The 17,913-nt window shown below is 34.2% G+C and overlaps 1 protein-coding gene across 1 annotated transcript in view; it reads right to left on the reverse strand.

Annotated features, from left to right (window-relative positions):
• The window catches only part of Smp_208060 (putative cation-transporting atpase worm), a gene marked incomplete at its 5' end in the record, with an annotated part of 53,800 nt that overhangs the window by 3,206 nt on the left and 32,681 nt on the right, over positions 1 to 17,913 (reverse strand). The window contains 6 exons of the mRNA XM_018795624.1: positions 2,020 to 2,108; positions 3,177 to 3,325; positions 3,688 to 3,838; positions 9,563 to 9,635; positions 15,739 to 16,068; positions 17,248 to 17,554. Coding sequence (XP_018649918.1) covers positions 2,020 to 2,108; positions 3,177 to 3,325; positions 3,688 to 3,838; positions 9,563 to 9,635; positions 15,739 to 16,068; positions 17,248 to 17,554 — 1,099 coding nt within the window. The remainder of the gene's footprint in view (positions 1 to 2,019; positions 2,109 to 3,176; positions 3,326 to 3,687; positions 3,839 to 9,562; positions 9,636 to 15,738; positions 16,069 to 17,247; positions 17,555 to 17,913) is intronic.

The raw sequence follows: 17,913 nt of genomic DNA on the forward strand, positions 1-17,913 counted from the left end.
AAATGACAGCCAAACCATTTGCACAACAAATACTAATTTAGTTAGCATCATCCACAATATAACACCATAAATGATGATGATGCCAATGGAACTCTAGGCTTCTCGACAGGTGGGAATGAGTAACGGCTAAGATTTAAAAATAATGACAATTTATGATTATAATTTGTCCAGTGGCTCTGTAATAAAAGAATTAGGGGATAACTCTATCATTTTACCATTCGAATCGGCCAGTTAATAACACTGATGCCTACTAGAGAAATAAAGTTGTAGAAGCTTGAAATACCATAGATGAACCACATTTGCTGCATAAAATTAGTTCAGATCAAATATATTGACTATCAACACACATGCCTATATATCAGTTAGAAATACATACTTCTGTTCAAATTCAATAATCAGGAGGATTTCATGCAATTAGTTCTGTAAGGACGGCTCGTCGGTAGACTCTCGGAAGCCTTACGAAGCCCAGGAAGAGCTGCAGACATCCCATCCAATCACTGATAGGGGAATATTCTAGAATGTCGACGTGTAGCTCCCCCATTGGATGGATAAGAATGACCCCTATGTGCCTATTGGTTGTCTTAAATGATGAATTACTCTCAGTCAAAAAACTATAAATACACGAGATTTCTGTACTATATTTTGACACTGATTTGGGGAATAAACTTCTTACTTACTAGTCTTTTGTCTTCTCTTTTGCGACGTTGCGGGTTCTATCGTTCAAGTAGTCTAGTAGTTCGCGGCATAGTAAGAAGCAAAGTTCTAGATATAACAAGTTCCTTTTATGAATTTAAATAAAGCCTGAACAAATATTGATGCAGAATAATATGAATTCACTATATTTCGTGGTTTATCGTCAGCTGCTTACAATCCAATCCTTTACATTCACTTATGCCAATTGTTCCACACTATTTATTATCTCAATGCTAAAATTCTAATATATATATGGTTGTAAACAGCTGACGAGAAACCACGAAATATAATGAATTCATATTATTTTGCATCAATATTTGTTTTGGCTTTATTTAAAATGAGGAGGATGTTTACCAGCTATTCCCAACAGGTACCTTTAAGTGACAAAACCTTTAAGAAGAATTTATATCCAACATTACAAACAGATCATATTAGCCGCTACAACGTTTACATTCAAATTGGAACACAGACACCATATCATAGTGTTACTTTTGCAAAATAGACACTCAGATAATCAAGTAAACGTGATATCAGTTCTTGAGGAGAGAGACCACAGTCAAACTTCCCTCCATACGGGGTAATAATACTAAACATTCACCCAACTAAACAGAACAAACAACAACCAATACGAAATGGTAATAAAAACAATAATAGTCATATTAATGACAATCCAATAATGTATTGTGATGGGAACAATGTATGCAGAAAATACAAAGAGAACGTGGAAATATAGATTAAGGAAAGTTGTTCTTATATAGAAACAATGTGAATCTCTCTATTCAGTATACATATTTACCAAATGAATATGTACGAGTGGTGGTTGCTACTATTACTATTACAACTACCATTATATACACACAAACAATCATTCATTCATTGGGAAAACAGGGAAAATTATGGTTAAGAATTATTAGGACAAAATTCTATAGAATGTGGATTAGACTCTCTATCAATAAACAAAAGAATAACAAAATAAAACTGTGATAACCTAAAAAAATATCTGAAAACAATCAAGCAGAGAATCAATTCTCTAATAGGTTGTATTCGTATCAGATCAATTTTAGTTGGAGTATCATTAAAAACCAACAAGCATTGGATAGCTGTTTCAGCCACGTAGTGAACATCACAAAAATGCGTACCCACAAACACTGCAGGAATCTAACCCACGACCCTTATTTCAGGTATCACGGCCAATGCATATAGTTTAGAAAAATAGAATGGTCAGTATATTATTAACCAATGAAAACCAATTTTATCGATCTGCAACATAATAACAATAACTATGACGTAGTGTTTCATTCTCCAATAAGAACATCGAAATCTTACTTCAAACAATTTGCGAACCACACGGGCTGGAAGAGATGTGAGGTATAATGATCCGGCAATACATGCAATAAGGTTCACAACGAATAAATCTATAGAATTGGAAAGTCATAGAGAAAATGACAATTGCCCATTGGTAATTACAACCAAGGTAAAAAAAAAAATATCTACCTAAAATTATCGACGTATTCATGAAGTTTATGTATAACATGTAACCATGTATTACATGCAACAATATACATATTATGATTGTGAACATAAATGGAAGTTCATACTATTATCAGCCTCAATCAATAGTAAGGACTGCGACAACTTATAGAGGTTGTACACAATAGGAGGATTGTGGCTGACGGTGGAATTTAGAACATGCATTCCAACCTCCATGGTACTCGTCAGCAGGATATACCTGCATCCCAGTGTTGATCTTCACATTCTGGTTCGAATGCAGTGCCTTCGGTTCAAACGCTCAATCCAACATGGGCTGAGCAGATAAGTTTCACACATTTCAATTCCGGTACGACTATCCCGATTTACACATCAGATTGACAACAAAATGAGCATATCTATATGAAAGAACAATAGCCTTAGTTGAAAAACGAACGTCACTGTACACTTTTAGGAATATGGTAAGTGCCACACAACAGACAAACATACAGTCGATTTTCCTTTGTAAAGAAGAAAATTTAGCTTCAAAATCAATACATGACGTTTCGTATAATAGATTGTGAAACAAGTTCATCATACGAGAACACATACAATACGAAGTCTCTGCATTATTGAACACATAACTAGATGACTGAGCTGAATGTTACGGAATATATACTCACTCTAATCAAGTAACAATATCGTGAGAAATGCGACTCATGTAAATTACCTTCCATAATCTGAATAGAGTAAGTGCAAATGTACACTGATTATATCGACTAAGTTGGAAACTTGCATCTAGTCTAAATGACTTGTCATCGCATAAGCTATCTTCCGATATTTTAAACAACCAAACGGAAACTCTAAACGTAGATTTCGTACTAGCTGGTGGCAGTCGTCAAACAACAAAATCATAGTTCAAATACCAATCATGAGAGGTCAGACGAATAATAATAATAATAATTAATTAATTAATTTGGACAATATAAGATATTAACTAAAAAGAAACAACTTACGATTAGAAAGAATTGATCGACGATATGGTGCAGATTTAGAGAATACAATAGCCAATATAATATATTGATAGACAGATACGGAGAATACGGCCGTACTTTCATAATTTTTTAATTCATAGTCTTCATGATAAGTAAACAGGGGTAAATACCTTCAAAGAGATAAAGGATAATGATGATAACAATCAAGGGAGTTGCATGAAGCGACAACGTACTTTCGAATGAAAAGACTGCCAAATCAATCCATAAAAGTCTTTCCACACAGTAATACTACCTAAAGGATCATCGCTGACAAGATATTACAAGCGAATAGCAGTAGTCTATATGTTCCTCTACCAACATTCCAATGGATGCAATAAGCCTTAAATAATTTTCGAAACAATATAACACATCAATTTCATCACGATTATCAAGTTAGTGCACTGACAGGTGTTTAAAACAGATATTAACACAACAACCAATACAAACCGATGCTACAGACAAACGTCACAACAATAGAAACATATTCACTAACCATGGTTGTAGTCGAGTGAACACGAAGACTGAAAACTGTACAACACCACAAGTGAGTAACTGCAAACCCAATGATAACAAGGTCACAGTTGACACTAATCGCATCCCAGGAGGTTCCACCGAGAGACGAGGATACGCCGGAGTATAACCAACTAATGAAAAAAAAGCAATACATCTTTCTAAAAATAACCAGTAAATAACATTCATGAAATTACGGAGAATGACCATTGTATCATTCAAATAATTTAAGCTAGACCACTTGCATGAAAAGCATTTTGCTTCTTGAGACGTGACTTTTTGCATACAAACAAATGTTTTATACCAATTAAGTCACATAAATGATTTTCTCGTTTCGCAACTTCGTCTTGACTTGACACAGTTTTCTTCCAACTTTCTGAGAGCTACTATTACCTGGTAGTCATGTAAAAATATATCTGGTGTATATGTTCAGTCGACAATGCAACATGAACAGCATTCAACAGTATTGCAGTATAAAGAAATGATGTCGTTGAAAGTAATTACATTTGTATTTGTCACATGAACTTCAATGAGACTTATCACAATAGAGTAGTCGTTCTACCTGAACACTAACAATTATATGCAATTTTTAGGATCATGTTCAAATCCAAATGAATGTAGTGACATATCAATGAAAGATATTAATGTAGCTTGGACTAGCTTGCATTTGAAAAATAAAATGAACCCAACCACAATAAGTAAATAGTGTCTGCTATTAAGAACATGAATACACTGCAGGGAATACTATTGATAAGAGGGAAATTCTGTTGAAGAAACGCAGTGGTATTCGTGAAATTTCAATGGTTTATGAATGGATAGAAAGAAACTAAGGTGAACTTAAGGAAACACAAATCAGTCCATGTAAAGTACGATAGTTCGAGTAAGGTCATCTATTCGTGAGGCTTTATGTGAAATGTCAAATTTTAGATGAGAATAAATTATCGCATGGAAAAAGTATGAAAAAAAATGGAAACAACCAGAATAGTACACAAATCATTGTAGATTATCACCCAACAATTTAAGATGACTTGAACACAATGGGAAATTAAACTATACTATTTTCATTGGTAAACAATGGCCAGTTTCATGAAAAATTGGGGTGGTATCAACAGTTAATTAGACCGTTTTGGTTAAAAGGTATGAGTCAATATACAATCCGTAAATTGCCTTTTTTCGGAAGAGCGCATAATAATGAAGTGTGCCGAAGCAGTTCAACTACCATTATGTTTTACAAATAACCACAATTCCTACATCACCAGTTTTGGTTCGAGCAACTGAGTAGGCATTGACAATCACAATATGTAGTAAAGCTCAAACCTGAATAAACTCACATCCACCTCATAAATGAGCTACATTAAGTAATTTTAATCAAATTTATTGTAAATACCCCATACAAATATTGGAAGTATAGTATGAAAACAGCAATCAGAATATAATGAGATTTGTACCATTAAGTAGGGGAAAATAAGGAATGAAGAAACTACTCAAGATGATAACTCTCAATGAGGGATTTGAAGAAAAAAAACATACAGTGACATAGAATTTGGCAATACCTTGTGGGAATCAATAAAATGATGGAAATAAGGATTTCAAGTAAACAAAAGTAAGGGATGATATCAGCAGAGGAAAGCTGTTTTGTAAGATATGCGCGTACAGTGAGCACTAATGTACTAAAAAGATATGTTCAATACAACGTTGATAACTGTTTTCAAACAACGATTGTTACACTTTTAAGGATTATTATTGTATGACTATTTTTGCCTGATGAGTGACGATAAGTAACACGTTACTTCCTTACTAACTACACTGATTTTCCTCAGGGTAGCAGTGATTAACCAAAAAAATCCTAATATTCTAGTAGTAGTCTACATAATTAAATAACATGATGGGATGAAATGGACCATCAAACTATGCAATTCAACAGTAAATTTTATATGGTTTTGTGAGGTAAAGCATGTGTTCCTAGAATACCAAATCAAGGATAATAAGATATCTTAAAGGTTCGGTCGTGTGACAACACAACTTCCAAGATTACTGACATCTGTGAAAATTATTATTCATACTAGGATTCATCATTGACCACTATCTTTTTCCCACTAAACCTCAGCAGATATTCCAACAAAATAATGTTGTGACGGTATCTGACTTTAAAAGCACGCTACAAAATGTTACAGAAGACTCTACAATCAAAATCATACAATTATTTAGAAACTTATGGATACTACCCAACACTAAAAGTAAAAATAGTGACGTCTCATGACATTAACTATATCGACTTCTATTTGTTAGTCTCGAAACTTTTTTTGCCGTTTAGTTAATATATTACTGTTATAATTTTTCTTATTACGATCCAGCTATCCCTATTGCTTAGTATTCCTGAACACCAATAAACTCGACAAGTCCCCAAATCAGAACACGGTTGAATAGGAAAGAAATTATATTCCGAATAACAAGGGGTAGATGAAGTAAGAAGCGCAATAAAAAATGCATTAGTATATTTATAGTTTTTACATGGAAATATTCTAGAGTCTTCTCCAAGTATCAACTAGCGCTGATTGGATAAGAATTAGCCAATTAGCGTGCATCAACACAATCGTGCATGGAACACGCTTTAATCCGATCTATATTTCGCTAACAATTACCATTTTAAATACAAATCGTTACAAAATTCTATTGCAATCCGATGATACGGATATATAGGGATAATGATCTTTTAATATAGTTGCAAAGACAACTTTTATAGAAAAACAGAAGTATTGTCAACATACAATTTAAAAATGTAGACTCATTCTCAATTTAGAATTGCCTCATTGTGTGTATACCTGAAGATAACTTAGTTTGGGTTACGAAAAATGATAATATCTAACAGGAAAATATTTTATTTTTGATTAAGAGGTTCTACGAAGATGACTTTCGTTTCCGAGTGGTTCACATTATGAATTTACACAGGTAGAGTCATCACTAAAATCAAGAGGTATTGAACAGTTGTTATTTTAGTACAGAACTATTCAGCAGCGCTCATTAACGACAACAACAAAAGTTGTAAACAAGACATTTGAGCCGTTCCATTCCAATGGTTTAAGGGTTAAGTGTTTGACGAGAGACCCGAACGTCATAGGGTTTGATTCTAGACAGAATTGTGGGTGTGTAGTAATGAAAAGTCCCATATTACGAAGAGTTATTCAGTTCTTCTTGGTTCACACAGCTATCTAAACTCATATCCGTAAGTGACAAAAACCGTCCACAAGTAAATGAAGGTCAACTTACCAGTTTTGAATGGTGAAAATTCTCTAATTCAAATAAGGAAGGAAATAAGATGAAAAACTACCATTTTTTAATAAAATGTGGTAATGAAATATTTAATGCGAAAATGGAACATAAATGGCACTAAACAACACCTTATCCTAAAAATTAACCTGAACAAGAGGCTGAGAGATAGAAAAATAGAATTTGAATGCTAATTAGAGAAAAATACTTTGCGTAAATATCATGAGATCCTATATGTTGAGTGGATTAGTAGTTACAAAAAAGATAATAATGTGATTAACATTGGCGGCAAAGAAGTAGCATGACTGAAATTTACAAATGCACATGTACATTAGGTTGAAGATAAGAATTTCAAACAAATCAAAACAAAAGATGCATAATAGATAGAAATAGATTTTATGATGAAGTACTTGGAAGAAATTACAGTATGTAGCTTGAAGCTGTAGACCATTATCTAAGCAATGTAAGTAATTGTTAATATGTTATTAATGTGAGTTGGGTTGGGACCGCTCATTCACAGAATAGACACCGGAGTTCTAAAATACTGATCAATAATAGTGTAACAATGTAAATATTAATTAATCGAGGTTATTATGACACTAGTTGTATGTGCTGAGGGAGAAATATGCATAAATACATATGACTAAGAAGTTTAGATTTGACATTATAGATTTATAAAAAGTAAGTGCTTTCAAAAACAGAGGTATTCAAATATGAAACATGACAAAAGCGTCGCTAAAGAAATGAAGTTAGTCGAAAAAATTAAATTCAAGTCAAGTAATCCAGGAGAATGAAAGTAAACTCCATGAAAGCAAAATACGACATAGGAATGAGCACAGAGCAATTATTCAGAAACATCATACAATATGTTTACCATTAGAAAAATGGTCTCTTTATAACAGATCACTGAGAAATGACCGATTTCATATTTATCTGGCTTTTTAGTCCTGGTTGAAATCTGTCGATCAAGATGCAATGTACCCACTAATTTGAATGACTCGGAATTGTATGAACAATGGTGAGATGACCACCGAATACACTCCGTTTAGAAAACCACATACAATAAGACTTTTTAGACTATATAATCAGATTTTGTGCTACTTGATCAGCTAGTCCAAAATGAAAAAGGAAAATAACACTGCAGGGAAAAAACTTTTTTAAAACAATGTATGTCGATTGCTAATATGTATCGGCCACCATTTTTGTAGCCTAAACTTCCAAATGAATGTTTAAAAACAATTTCCCGGTCTACAATGAGACCGAAATCAGAGGGTGACAACAAATTTATGACCATAAAGTGAAAAAACGTTTTCATGTTATGTGACAGTTATTTTTAGAATGGGTAAATATTCTGTGAAATATGCACGTCGGTTACAAATATCATGCTATTAATCAAAGTGACCTCCTCGTTTCAAACGATTCAGTTATTTACTACATATCATATATGAGTAGAATAGGCCACAATAATCAAGAGAGCTCAGATTGACTGTTCGTCAGTCATGTGACGTAGAACCCGGGATATATGTTCACTGGATCAAGTTGCCAAATCATAGCAGTAAGGATCCCATAGAAGAAAAAGAAGCAGTAATAGTATCAATGCAATTAGGAAAAAATATGCATAAACAGTATGATTCAAGAAGAGTAAATTTGTGGAATAAAGTATAAAACAATTTGAAAACTTAAGACCTGAGGGAATATAATTATAAATGTCAGTGTAATATCGCAATCAATTCTCAGACAAACCAATCGTCTCCAAACCAGTAGTTACGGTGACCACGAGGAACTCAGTGAAGTAATCTGCGCCTAAATACAGGATTCAGTTTAACAATGGCTTCATGAGCTAGCGTCACGTTTTGGTTCGACTGTTTTCAGCTTTGTTCCAACGCATATATGTGCGCATATTCATGCAATCTAACAAACAATACATGCAAACATATTTAGTCATCACTATGGGCTCTTTGTGACGACTGTTGGATTTTCAGAGATTACATCTAAAATCGACAACTACTAAAAGCCAGGAAGTTCTGAGGCACTTTTTCGTCCTAATCTAGGACCAATCAAAAGTGAACACCCACGACTCCTCCGCACGCAATATCGAACCCAGGACATTCGGGTAAGCTGACAGTGCTAAACTTATAAACCTCGTAGCCGTTATCGAATGGTGCCTAACTTGAATCATTTCGCGATATCACCGGACTATTTTCCAATACCTGTGGAGGATAATTGTCAATTATTGACTAAAACCAATCCGTGATTTATTCTATGAATATATTTGGTAATTAATTTAATTACATTTTTGAATTCAACAATATTATCCATAAGGAAAGAGCATAAAAACACTTAAAAAAGCACACAAGTAATAATAATATGGGGAGTGACATTTCAAAGGCTTACACCTTTTTTTCTGATGACAGGACAATTTCATTATACAAACTGCCAAACCATAATAATAATAACTCAATATATACAACAGTGGTATAAAAACAAATGAGCCAAAATAGAAACACGTATCACTTAACCATCTCATCATCTTTCAATAAGAGACTTAACAAAACAAAATCAAAGAATAAAGAAATACTTTCTCAACTTACACGTAAGACCCAGAGTTGTGATAAGGAAAAGGTCAATGAATAAAAATTGCAGATCAGAAATATTACTGCCAATCTAGTGAAAAAGATGAAAAGACAAAAATTGCAAAAATAATGTACAATTATAACTACCAAGTATAATATAATGAACAAAGAAAACGAGTGCTTAATTTGTCATCAGAATTTATTATTTTGATCCGCTTTCAAACTACATTATTTTTCGATATATGAAACACTACATAAACAATTACAGTTCGTCTAAAGGAGAGAATATTCTGTTGAACACTATTAATACCTACTTAAATCATATGTCTTGATTTACAATCTGAAATGAGAATAATTGTGCAAATATAAAGTATATTTAGGCTTAATTCCGGCACACGGTTGATGAATTCATTCAACACCGTAATCATGGTATGTACCAGTCAAACATTGAGTTGGATGGGAAGTGTATAATCATACAACAATGGACCTCAAGTCTTCTCATTGTTTGCCGTTAGTGTCATATCACGACACTCTATTTGAATTCGTGAAACTGATTCGAAACGTGTTCACGAAGTAATCAACAAATAACAAAAAGATAAGAATTTGACTAGTGGTTGAGAACTCTCCCTAGTTAGCACTATCAATACTATTATTACTACTACGATTGTATTCAAAACTACCGTTTATTCAAATCCCAGATAACAATAATTGACCTTACACCAGCAGTCATACTTTTCCGAATCCCAATGATGTATAGACAGCAGTTTATCGGTTACAAGCAATTGGCAACCTGCTCGAATCCTACTTCATCACGTCAACTTAAGAACACTGGTAGAATCAACGTCTCTTACACAAACAGTAGGCGTCAAAAATAAATACATGAATCTGTCCTTTGAATATTAAAGGCGATATGATTGAAGATAAATAACAAAGAAAGAATTTCAAAGCTGAACAAATAACGAATTTATTCCTTATAATCCATTTATCATGTCATTTGACATTGTAATCCATTATATCAATAGAGAAATTATCTACTAAAATTTATGATTACGAAAGTAGGTCACAACGACTGAATTCCAATCACATGGAATCCTGGTTCATGGTCATAAAAGAATTCATTCGATATTAATGATAATAGAGTTTGACACCTCTACCCAATCATCTGTAGGTCATTTATAAACAAATATTTGTTGTAACTGCTTATAAAAACTGGTATTTAGAGCGATTGATTAGCACAACAAGAAAAACGTTTCACGTACATCATTCAATTTACTGTTGCGATATATGTGATATGAAGTGTACAATGAACTCCAAATACTTTCAGTAGACGTTCGTGATTTTTAACCAAAACACAATGTTAAATCTCAGATGAGAAACCTTGATATACAACTTAATTAATAATTCAAAATACCCACCAACACCAGCGGCTAACTGTTTATTGAGATTACTACTATAAAAACACACAAAATAGATTGAGTCTTTTGCATACGAATGATCCTTGGAGATAAACGGATATTGACTACTTGGAAACCGTGAATCGCACAACGCAAGTAAAAAAAACACGAAGACAGTAGATAAGGATTTATAATATAAAACAAAATAAATGAAAATGATATAAGAAGAACTGTCGAAGTTGTACTTGGCATAATTTAAACCATCACATGATGTCTGAAAACCAAATGCCAGTAACTAACAAATAGAACCAGTTTATTGAGTCATGAAATTGCTTCTACTTAAAACACAATTACTGGTCGTATACGACTAGAAAGAATTACTTTAACAAGTCACTCTCATACTAATTAATATAATTCGTGTAAAACAAATCAATATACAACTGAGATCCTCAATTCGCATAGGAAGCAATCAGCAATTCAGCCAACTTAGTTATATATTTACTAACTAAACTTTATTTTAGACAAAACAGTATGGTGATATTGACGTAATAATCGAAGCAAAGCAGGTAAGCAATGAAAATGAACAATCACCTGTTGGCTCATTTATAACTTCGAAAATACTACTCAACTGTCGTTACGCAAATAAATACAGATTTTCACCATAGATCAAGTGTGCAGAGTTTTAATTCAAATATTTCCATATTATAATCAATGCAAGAAACTGAAATACATAGTAGAGCTCTTCCTACTATTTCCTTCTCTTAATAATATGATCTTACCAGAAAAAAAACACTGTTTTTCAACTTTAGTGTATACACTCCTTCCATTGTTTAATTGTCAATTCATTCTCACTAGTGACATATAAATTCTATTATTTATTTATATATGGTATAATATACCCTTTTGAGCCAGGGTAGTTTTGCATTGGTTTTCAGGAGAACCAGACACCATTTAGACCTACACGTGACAGCCCAAACAGTAGAGCTCAATCCCGTTTACCAGGAAAGCCAGACAATACCAAGGCTCAACCCGAGCAGAACAGCTCAATCCCGCCCCACAGGAGAACCAGACAATATATGGGTTTCAACGCTACAACCTGAACAGTACAGCTCAATCCTGTGGCGCAACCACACAGGTACCAAGCACCCTGGTGCACCATTCGCACCATTCATATACACATTCACATTACATGTATAATTATTCCGATCAGTGATCACGTAAATCAATTATGCACAGCATGAACACGCCAAAGTTGACCCATTCCGCTTATACGACAGTCACACACATCACTGTTAGCAATGGCGATATGCCTTACGATGCTTCAATGACAATAGCCCTTGAGAACATTGAAAAGCAACCACCAGTATGAATGAAATCGGTTACCAAGCAAACCAACTTTTCACAGTCAGCAAAACTTGCCAAAGCAATGCCGAACCATACACAATCTCAATGGCGAACCTCCAGTCTCACATAAGACCTTCAGCTCTACATGGCAACATATATTATTTATACCACAAGGAAACATGTTTCGAAATAAAGTGATTTCAATCATTACACAAAAGTATTTGACGTGAAATGACAAAAAAATGCTAAAAATATTACGTACAATGGTACTAATCATCACATTAATCAAAGCTGTTTTTATCGTCATTGGTAAGTCTCATTTTTGAAATATATTTGAAGTGTTCAGATAGATTATTATAGCAAATTACAATATAATCTTGATAAGAAAGCTCATATTTGAAAATGGTGATAAAAATTCAACGAGAATTCGTTTTGGGGAAATCAAGAGATCATTGGACATTTTTAACGTGATTTGAAAGTGTCGTTTACGATAAACAACTCTGGGAGTTATTATACATAAAATATAAGTGAATTGAACATCTATATAGATTATTCATCTTCTTGTTTAAAATAAATGTTACATTTATAATATAAAATTCGAACATTAACAATTGAACTCTGTTATAACGTATGGGTGCCTGTTGATATATCGATTGCTTGCGTGTGCCCTCTTAATATATAAACGTCCAATGATACATAAAATACGTACGAGCAGTCTTGGGTGCTATTCGGTCCTGCTATCTGCCTAGCCCAGCCAGTTGAGTCCAGAACACAAATAACAGCCTCGGCAATATGAATCATTATTCACAAGCATACTGGGTTTATATACTAACCAAACAGACCACATTATACCAAAAAATAGAAAAATAACATTTGTACAATAATTGGCCAATGTGGCTGTGGATAGGGGGAGAGTAATCAATAATAATAGTTCAAAGGTCAAAATAAAGGTTATGATAAGAGGAACACGAATACGATTAGGTCAGTTATTTAACAACTATACAATAGGAAATAGGCATATTACATTTGTCCATAAATAGACCTCAGATTTACCATTCATAATTTACCAGGGGATATAACAAACTCAATAAAGTGTTCTACGGTATTTAGTAATTTAGTTTATATATATTTTGTCAAGTTACAAATGTCAGAAGGGGGTTTTGTGGAGATTTTAGTAATTTTATATAGTTGAGATCATGAGTCAATTGAAGCTAGACCACCGTGGAAAACCTGGAAGGACTGGACGGTCGTTTCGTCCTACTGTTGGACTCCTCAGCAGTGCGCATCTACGATCCCGCTTCGCGAGATTCGAACCCAGGAGCTACCAGTCTCGCGCCAGAGCACTTAACCGATAGACCATTGAGCCGGCATCCAACGGTATTTATGTCTAAATGACTGAAAGTTAACAAGTACATTAACTACAAACATAAAAAAACCAAATGAAGTAAGCCCAAATTAAAACTGACATGATTAAGGCATATGAAATACCTCATTATATTTCACTGAAAAATAAAATGTGTTGCAGGCGGAAGTCTTAGCACATTTCCTTAAAATGTTCAGATACATTTGAGTCCATAGTTACACACACAATGAAATGATTTCAACAAACAACCTACGATTAATTTATAGAATAACAGATGAATCCAGAGTGCCAAAATAATGATTAAGAACTTCAAAGATCTAATTACTTTTCGTAATAATTCAACAGAGTTTAAACTAAACAGAAAAATATATTCCATTTTGTAAAATGATGAAAAGTTACGAAGACAATCATCGTTGAATAGATGCCTCAAAAATCAATCAACTGACAGTTTACAAAATAAAAACATTAGGTACTTTTGACAAAAAAACCTAACAAATCACTAGACTGCTAGGCTGGTAATCAAAAACAAAATTCACTACATATTATTGGGAAGAACAGTTTTTCTAAAAAAACAAATTCACTAGTCACATGAATAATGTGTTTTATAAAATGTAGTTGATGTGCTAAATGAAAAAAGCGTATTTTGGGTAAACAAAATTCACAACTCTACTGTTCACGAAGCAAAAATAAGAAGGAAAAGAAAGCGCAACAAGAAAAATGTATTGGAAAATAAAATGTGTGATTATAAATGTATTAGGGCATAAGAAAAGGAAGCAATTTCAAAATGAAATAATTGTTAAATTATTAGCCGATTCATTGACTATGAGAAGGCGTTTGACAGTGTGGACTGGGGAACACTATGGAAACTTCTTCGACACTATGGATTTCCTCAAAAGATTGTCAACATTATCCGGAACTCATACAACAGACTACAGCGCAAAGTCGTGCACAGAGGACAGCTGATAGGGAGTGAAGTAGTCGAACGCGTCGACAACTTCACTTATCTTGGAAGTCTGATTAGCCCTAATGGGTTGGTGTCTCACGAAATATCAGCACGGATTCAAAAAGCTCGTTTGGCTTTTGCCAACTTACGTCACCTATGGCGAAGACGAGATATCCGTCTATCAACTAAGGGACGAGTATACTGAGCAGCGGCCAAACCAAAATGTGGCATCAGTGCTTGAAGTCACTAATTTCTAGTCTGAGCCATGTTGACAGATGCAGACTACTTGGTTGAGGTCCGCGTGACTATCGTAACCTAACCAATGGTTGGAGACTCTAGGTGACATGGCTTAGAATCGATCACAATGGTGTATGTGTATACACTCTTTATCTTCCCTTAAACCTTGAGATTAAAAATTGCTTTATATCTGTCTTCCTTCCTATACTATATCCTTATATACAACCTATCTTTTATTTACTACCACCACTAAATTAACTACTATGAATTCGGTGTTGATCTTGTTGTGCTAATGAGGTATGGCGACTTGGACCGATGCATATATGTGCCTGATCCTACGTTGTAGCTGACTGACTGAACGACTGACAAAGCAGTTATACAGATGATCAAAACCATGGGAAGGGTTTTCTTCCACAATAAAAATGCTTATACGTAACGAACTGGCAGATTAAGTGTAGCATGTGACCAGTGGTGAATAATTAAAATTACAAACTTTTATACGCCTCGTGAAACAACAGATACTCTCTCTCTCTTACACACAAATAATTGCTGAGACTAATCAACTGTGAAATGGACACTAAAACTGAAAACTAACAAAACAGCAAAATAAAGGCACATAAGTATTACTGATGTTAAAGATATTTAGTCATGAATAAACAGAACACTGACAGATTATTTTGAAATAACGCAACTAATAACGAAAACATTTCATTGAAAAAATCGGTCTGAATTATCTACATAACACAAAGATTCTTTGGTCAAATTCGGCCACTGCATAATGCAGATAAAAATCGGCATACAAAATTAGCAATAATGATGTCGCAGATCAGCAAAAATACAAACAATTTTGCTAATTTCACTGAGTGACACCAAAGAAAAAAATGAAAATTCAAGGAAATACTAAAAAACTTACATAATATAAAAGTATAACAGAGAAAAATTGGATCATTGAATAACCGACCATAAATTTAAATGCACCAAAACTAGTAGTCAACGCACAACGACCTTCACGAATAAGTGTCGGTACACAACTAATATTTTGCTGCCTCGATGTGAAAGGACTAGCAACACTGGCTTCAGCTTCGCTTAATGCAATTCCAGCATGTGCTACTTTCAATGCACCACAATCATTAGCACCATCACCACACATTGAAACAAAATAACCAACTGATTGAAGTGATTCAATCAGTTGAGCCTTTTGTTCCGGACGAAAACGAGCAAACACAGTACCTTTGACTACAAGCTGAGAAACACAAACACAAAAAGGAGAGAGAGGAAAAACAATTAAATGCAAATATAAACACAACAGTGTTGTTAACATTGAAAAACTCACAGTTCGAAACTGAAAATTGAAAGGTGAATAAATCTCGAAAGGAACAGGAAAACGTATGCACAAAAGTGTGCTATCCTTACCAATCCTTCGGTAGTCTAGACCACCGTTCAGAAAGGTGTGGTGAGATCTCATCAATTTAGGAGAAATGAAATAGATCTGAAAATCGTGAGACTAATGAAATACAACGACGCTGAGTCGATCTAAATTTTGGTGAGAAATACTGCATTTTCATAACAACAAGTGGACAGCTTACAATTGGCTGATAATTGATTAGTCACAGATATCGTATAGGTCTAGTCCTTTGAGTGCTGACCGAATTCTATCCATGGCGATCCCAATCACACTTAGGGCGACAGTACTCTCAGAATTACCGGTGCACCTCGCAGACAAGTGGTAGCTAGCAAGTAATCCAGGTCCAGACTTTCTTATCGACTACCTCCAACCACCAAACACCAAGTGAACAATTATTTTAAAACCCATTAACAAAACGCCAACACGTCATAAACGTATGATAGTTATTTAGTTAGTACTGTTGAAAGAATACTGTGTATTACATCGACGTAAATGTAACTATGTACTCACTGTAAGATGTGTGAATATCAAAACTGAAAATTGGATGTGTTTTCCATTTCAGTAAAACAGCACGAAACTTGTTTGTGCCACGACATTATGTTATCACACTGTTTTGACTGTACATTGAATGCATTTTGCATAATAAAGTACGCAAAATTAAAGATTAAGCACTAAAATCTGTTACAATGATGAAGTGGTCCAATCAATAGACGTTTAAACATTGTCTACCGAAAAGTACACAAAGCTGAACGTGTATGTACGTCATACATTATTTTGAACTTTAGCATACATTACGGAGGTACTATGATAAATCTATTACTTACATAATGAAAATTACATCATATTGAATGACAATATGTCCATTATTGAGTTGATATCGTTGCTTATCAACTCACATAATGCTTTAGTTACATAAAACATCTCTGCTGTGTAAACAATACACTTCTCTACACAAATGATAGGAGGCTTGAAATCATCGCCTAACTAATGTATGTTGATAATCCAATTATTACTCACCTTTGGTATAAGCCACGGATAATATTCTCGTATGATAGCCCATGTTTTGCCAGATATAGCTAGGTGGAAATCAGGTCGATCGAGCATCCGTATAGATACAGGACGAGTGCGATTCAAACGATGATTTGATACCGAATGTAAATCATCTTTTAAATAACATCCACTCTTTCCTATTTCATAGTCGTGATGTTCTCGTTGATCGGATGAAGAAGTACGAGGGTGACCATTCACGGAAACATTAGGCACCGCAGTTATATCTGTCAGTGGGCTTGAAGATGGTGACGAATGCTGTTCACATCCACGTGAGCTGAGCGAAAATCAAATTAAAACAACCAAATACACACAAACGATAATTTTGGAATTAAACAGATTTAAAAGTATTCCTCAACAAAACAATTAATAGGCAGTAAAACATTTGAGTAGCGAATAGCGTCGGATCATTGCGGCCGCACCAAAACACCAGGAAAACGTTATTTGACCAGTTGTTAGCTCAGTTTACATATTTTCAGTAAACGTAATTCAAGTAGCTGGTTAGTCGAGTAATGATTAACATACTCAGCTTCGATCCAACAGTTTGTGGCAAACGCTAACGAGGTTAAGTGGAACAGGATTCTAACTGACCACCTAATAGGTCAAACCGGAATCTCTAAATCATGAATATATCGT

Source organism: Schistosoma mansoni, chromosome 2 (assembly GCF_000237925.1).
Source record: "Schistosoma mansoni strain Puerto Rico chromosome 2, complete genome".
In the NCBI taxonomy this organism is placed as follows: Eukaryota; Metazoa; Platyhelminthes; class Trematoda; order Strigeidida; family Schistosomatidae; genus Schistosoma; species Schistosoma mansoni.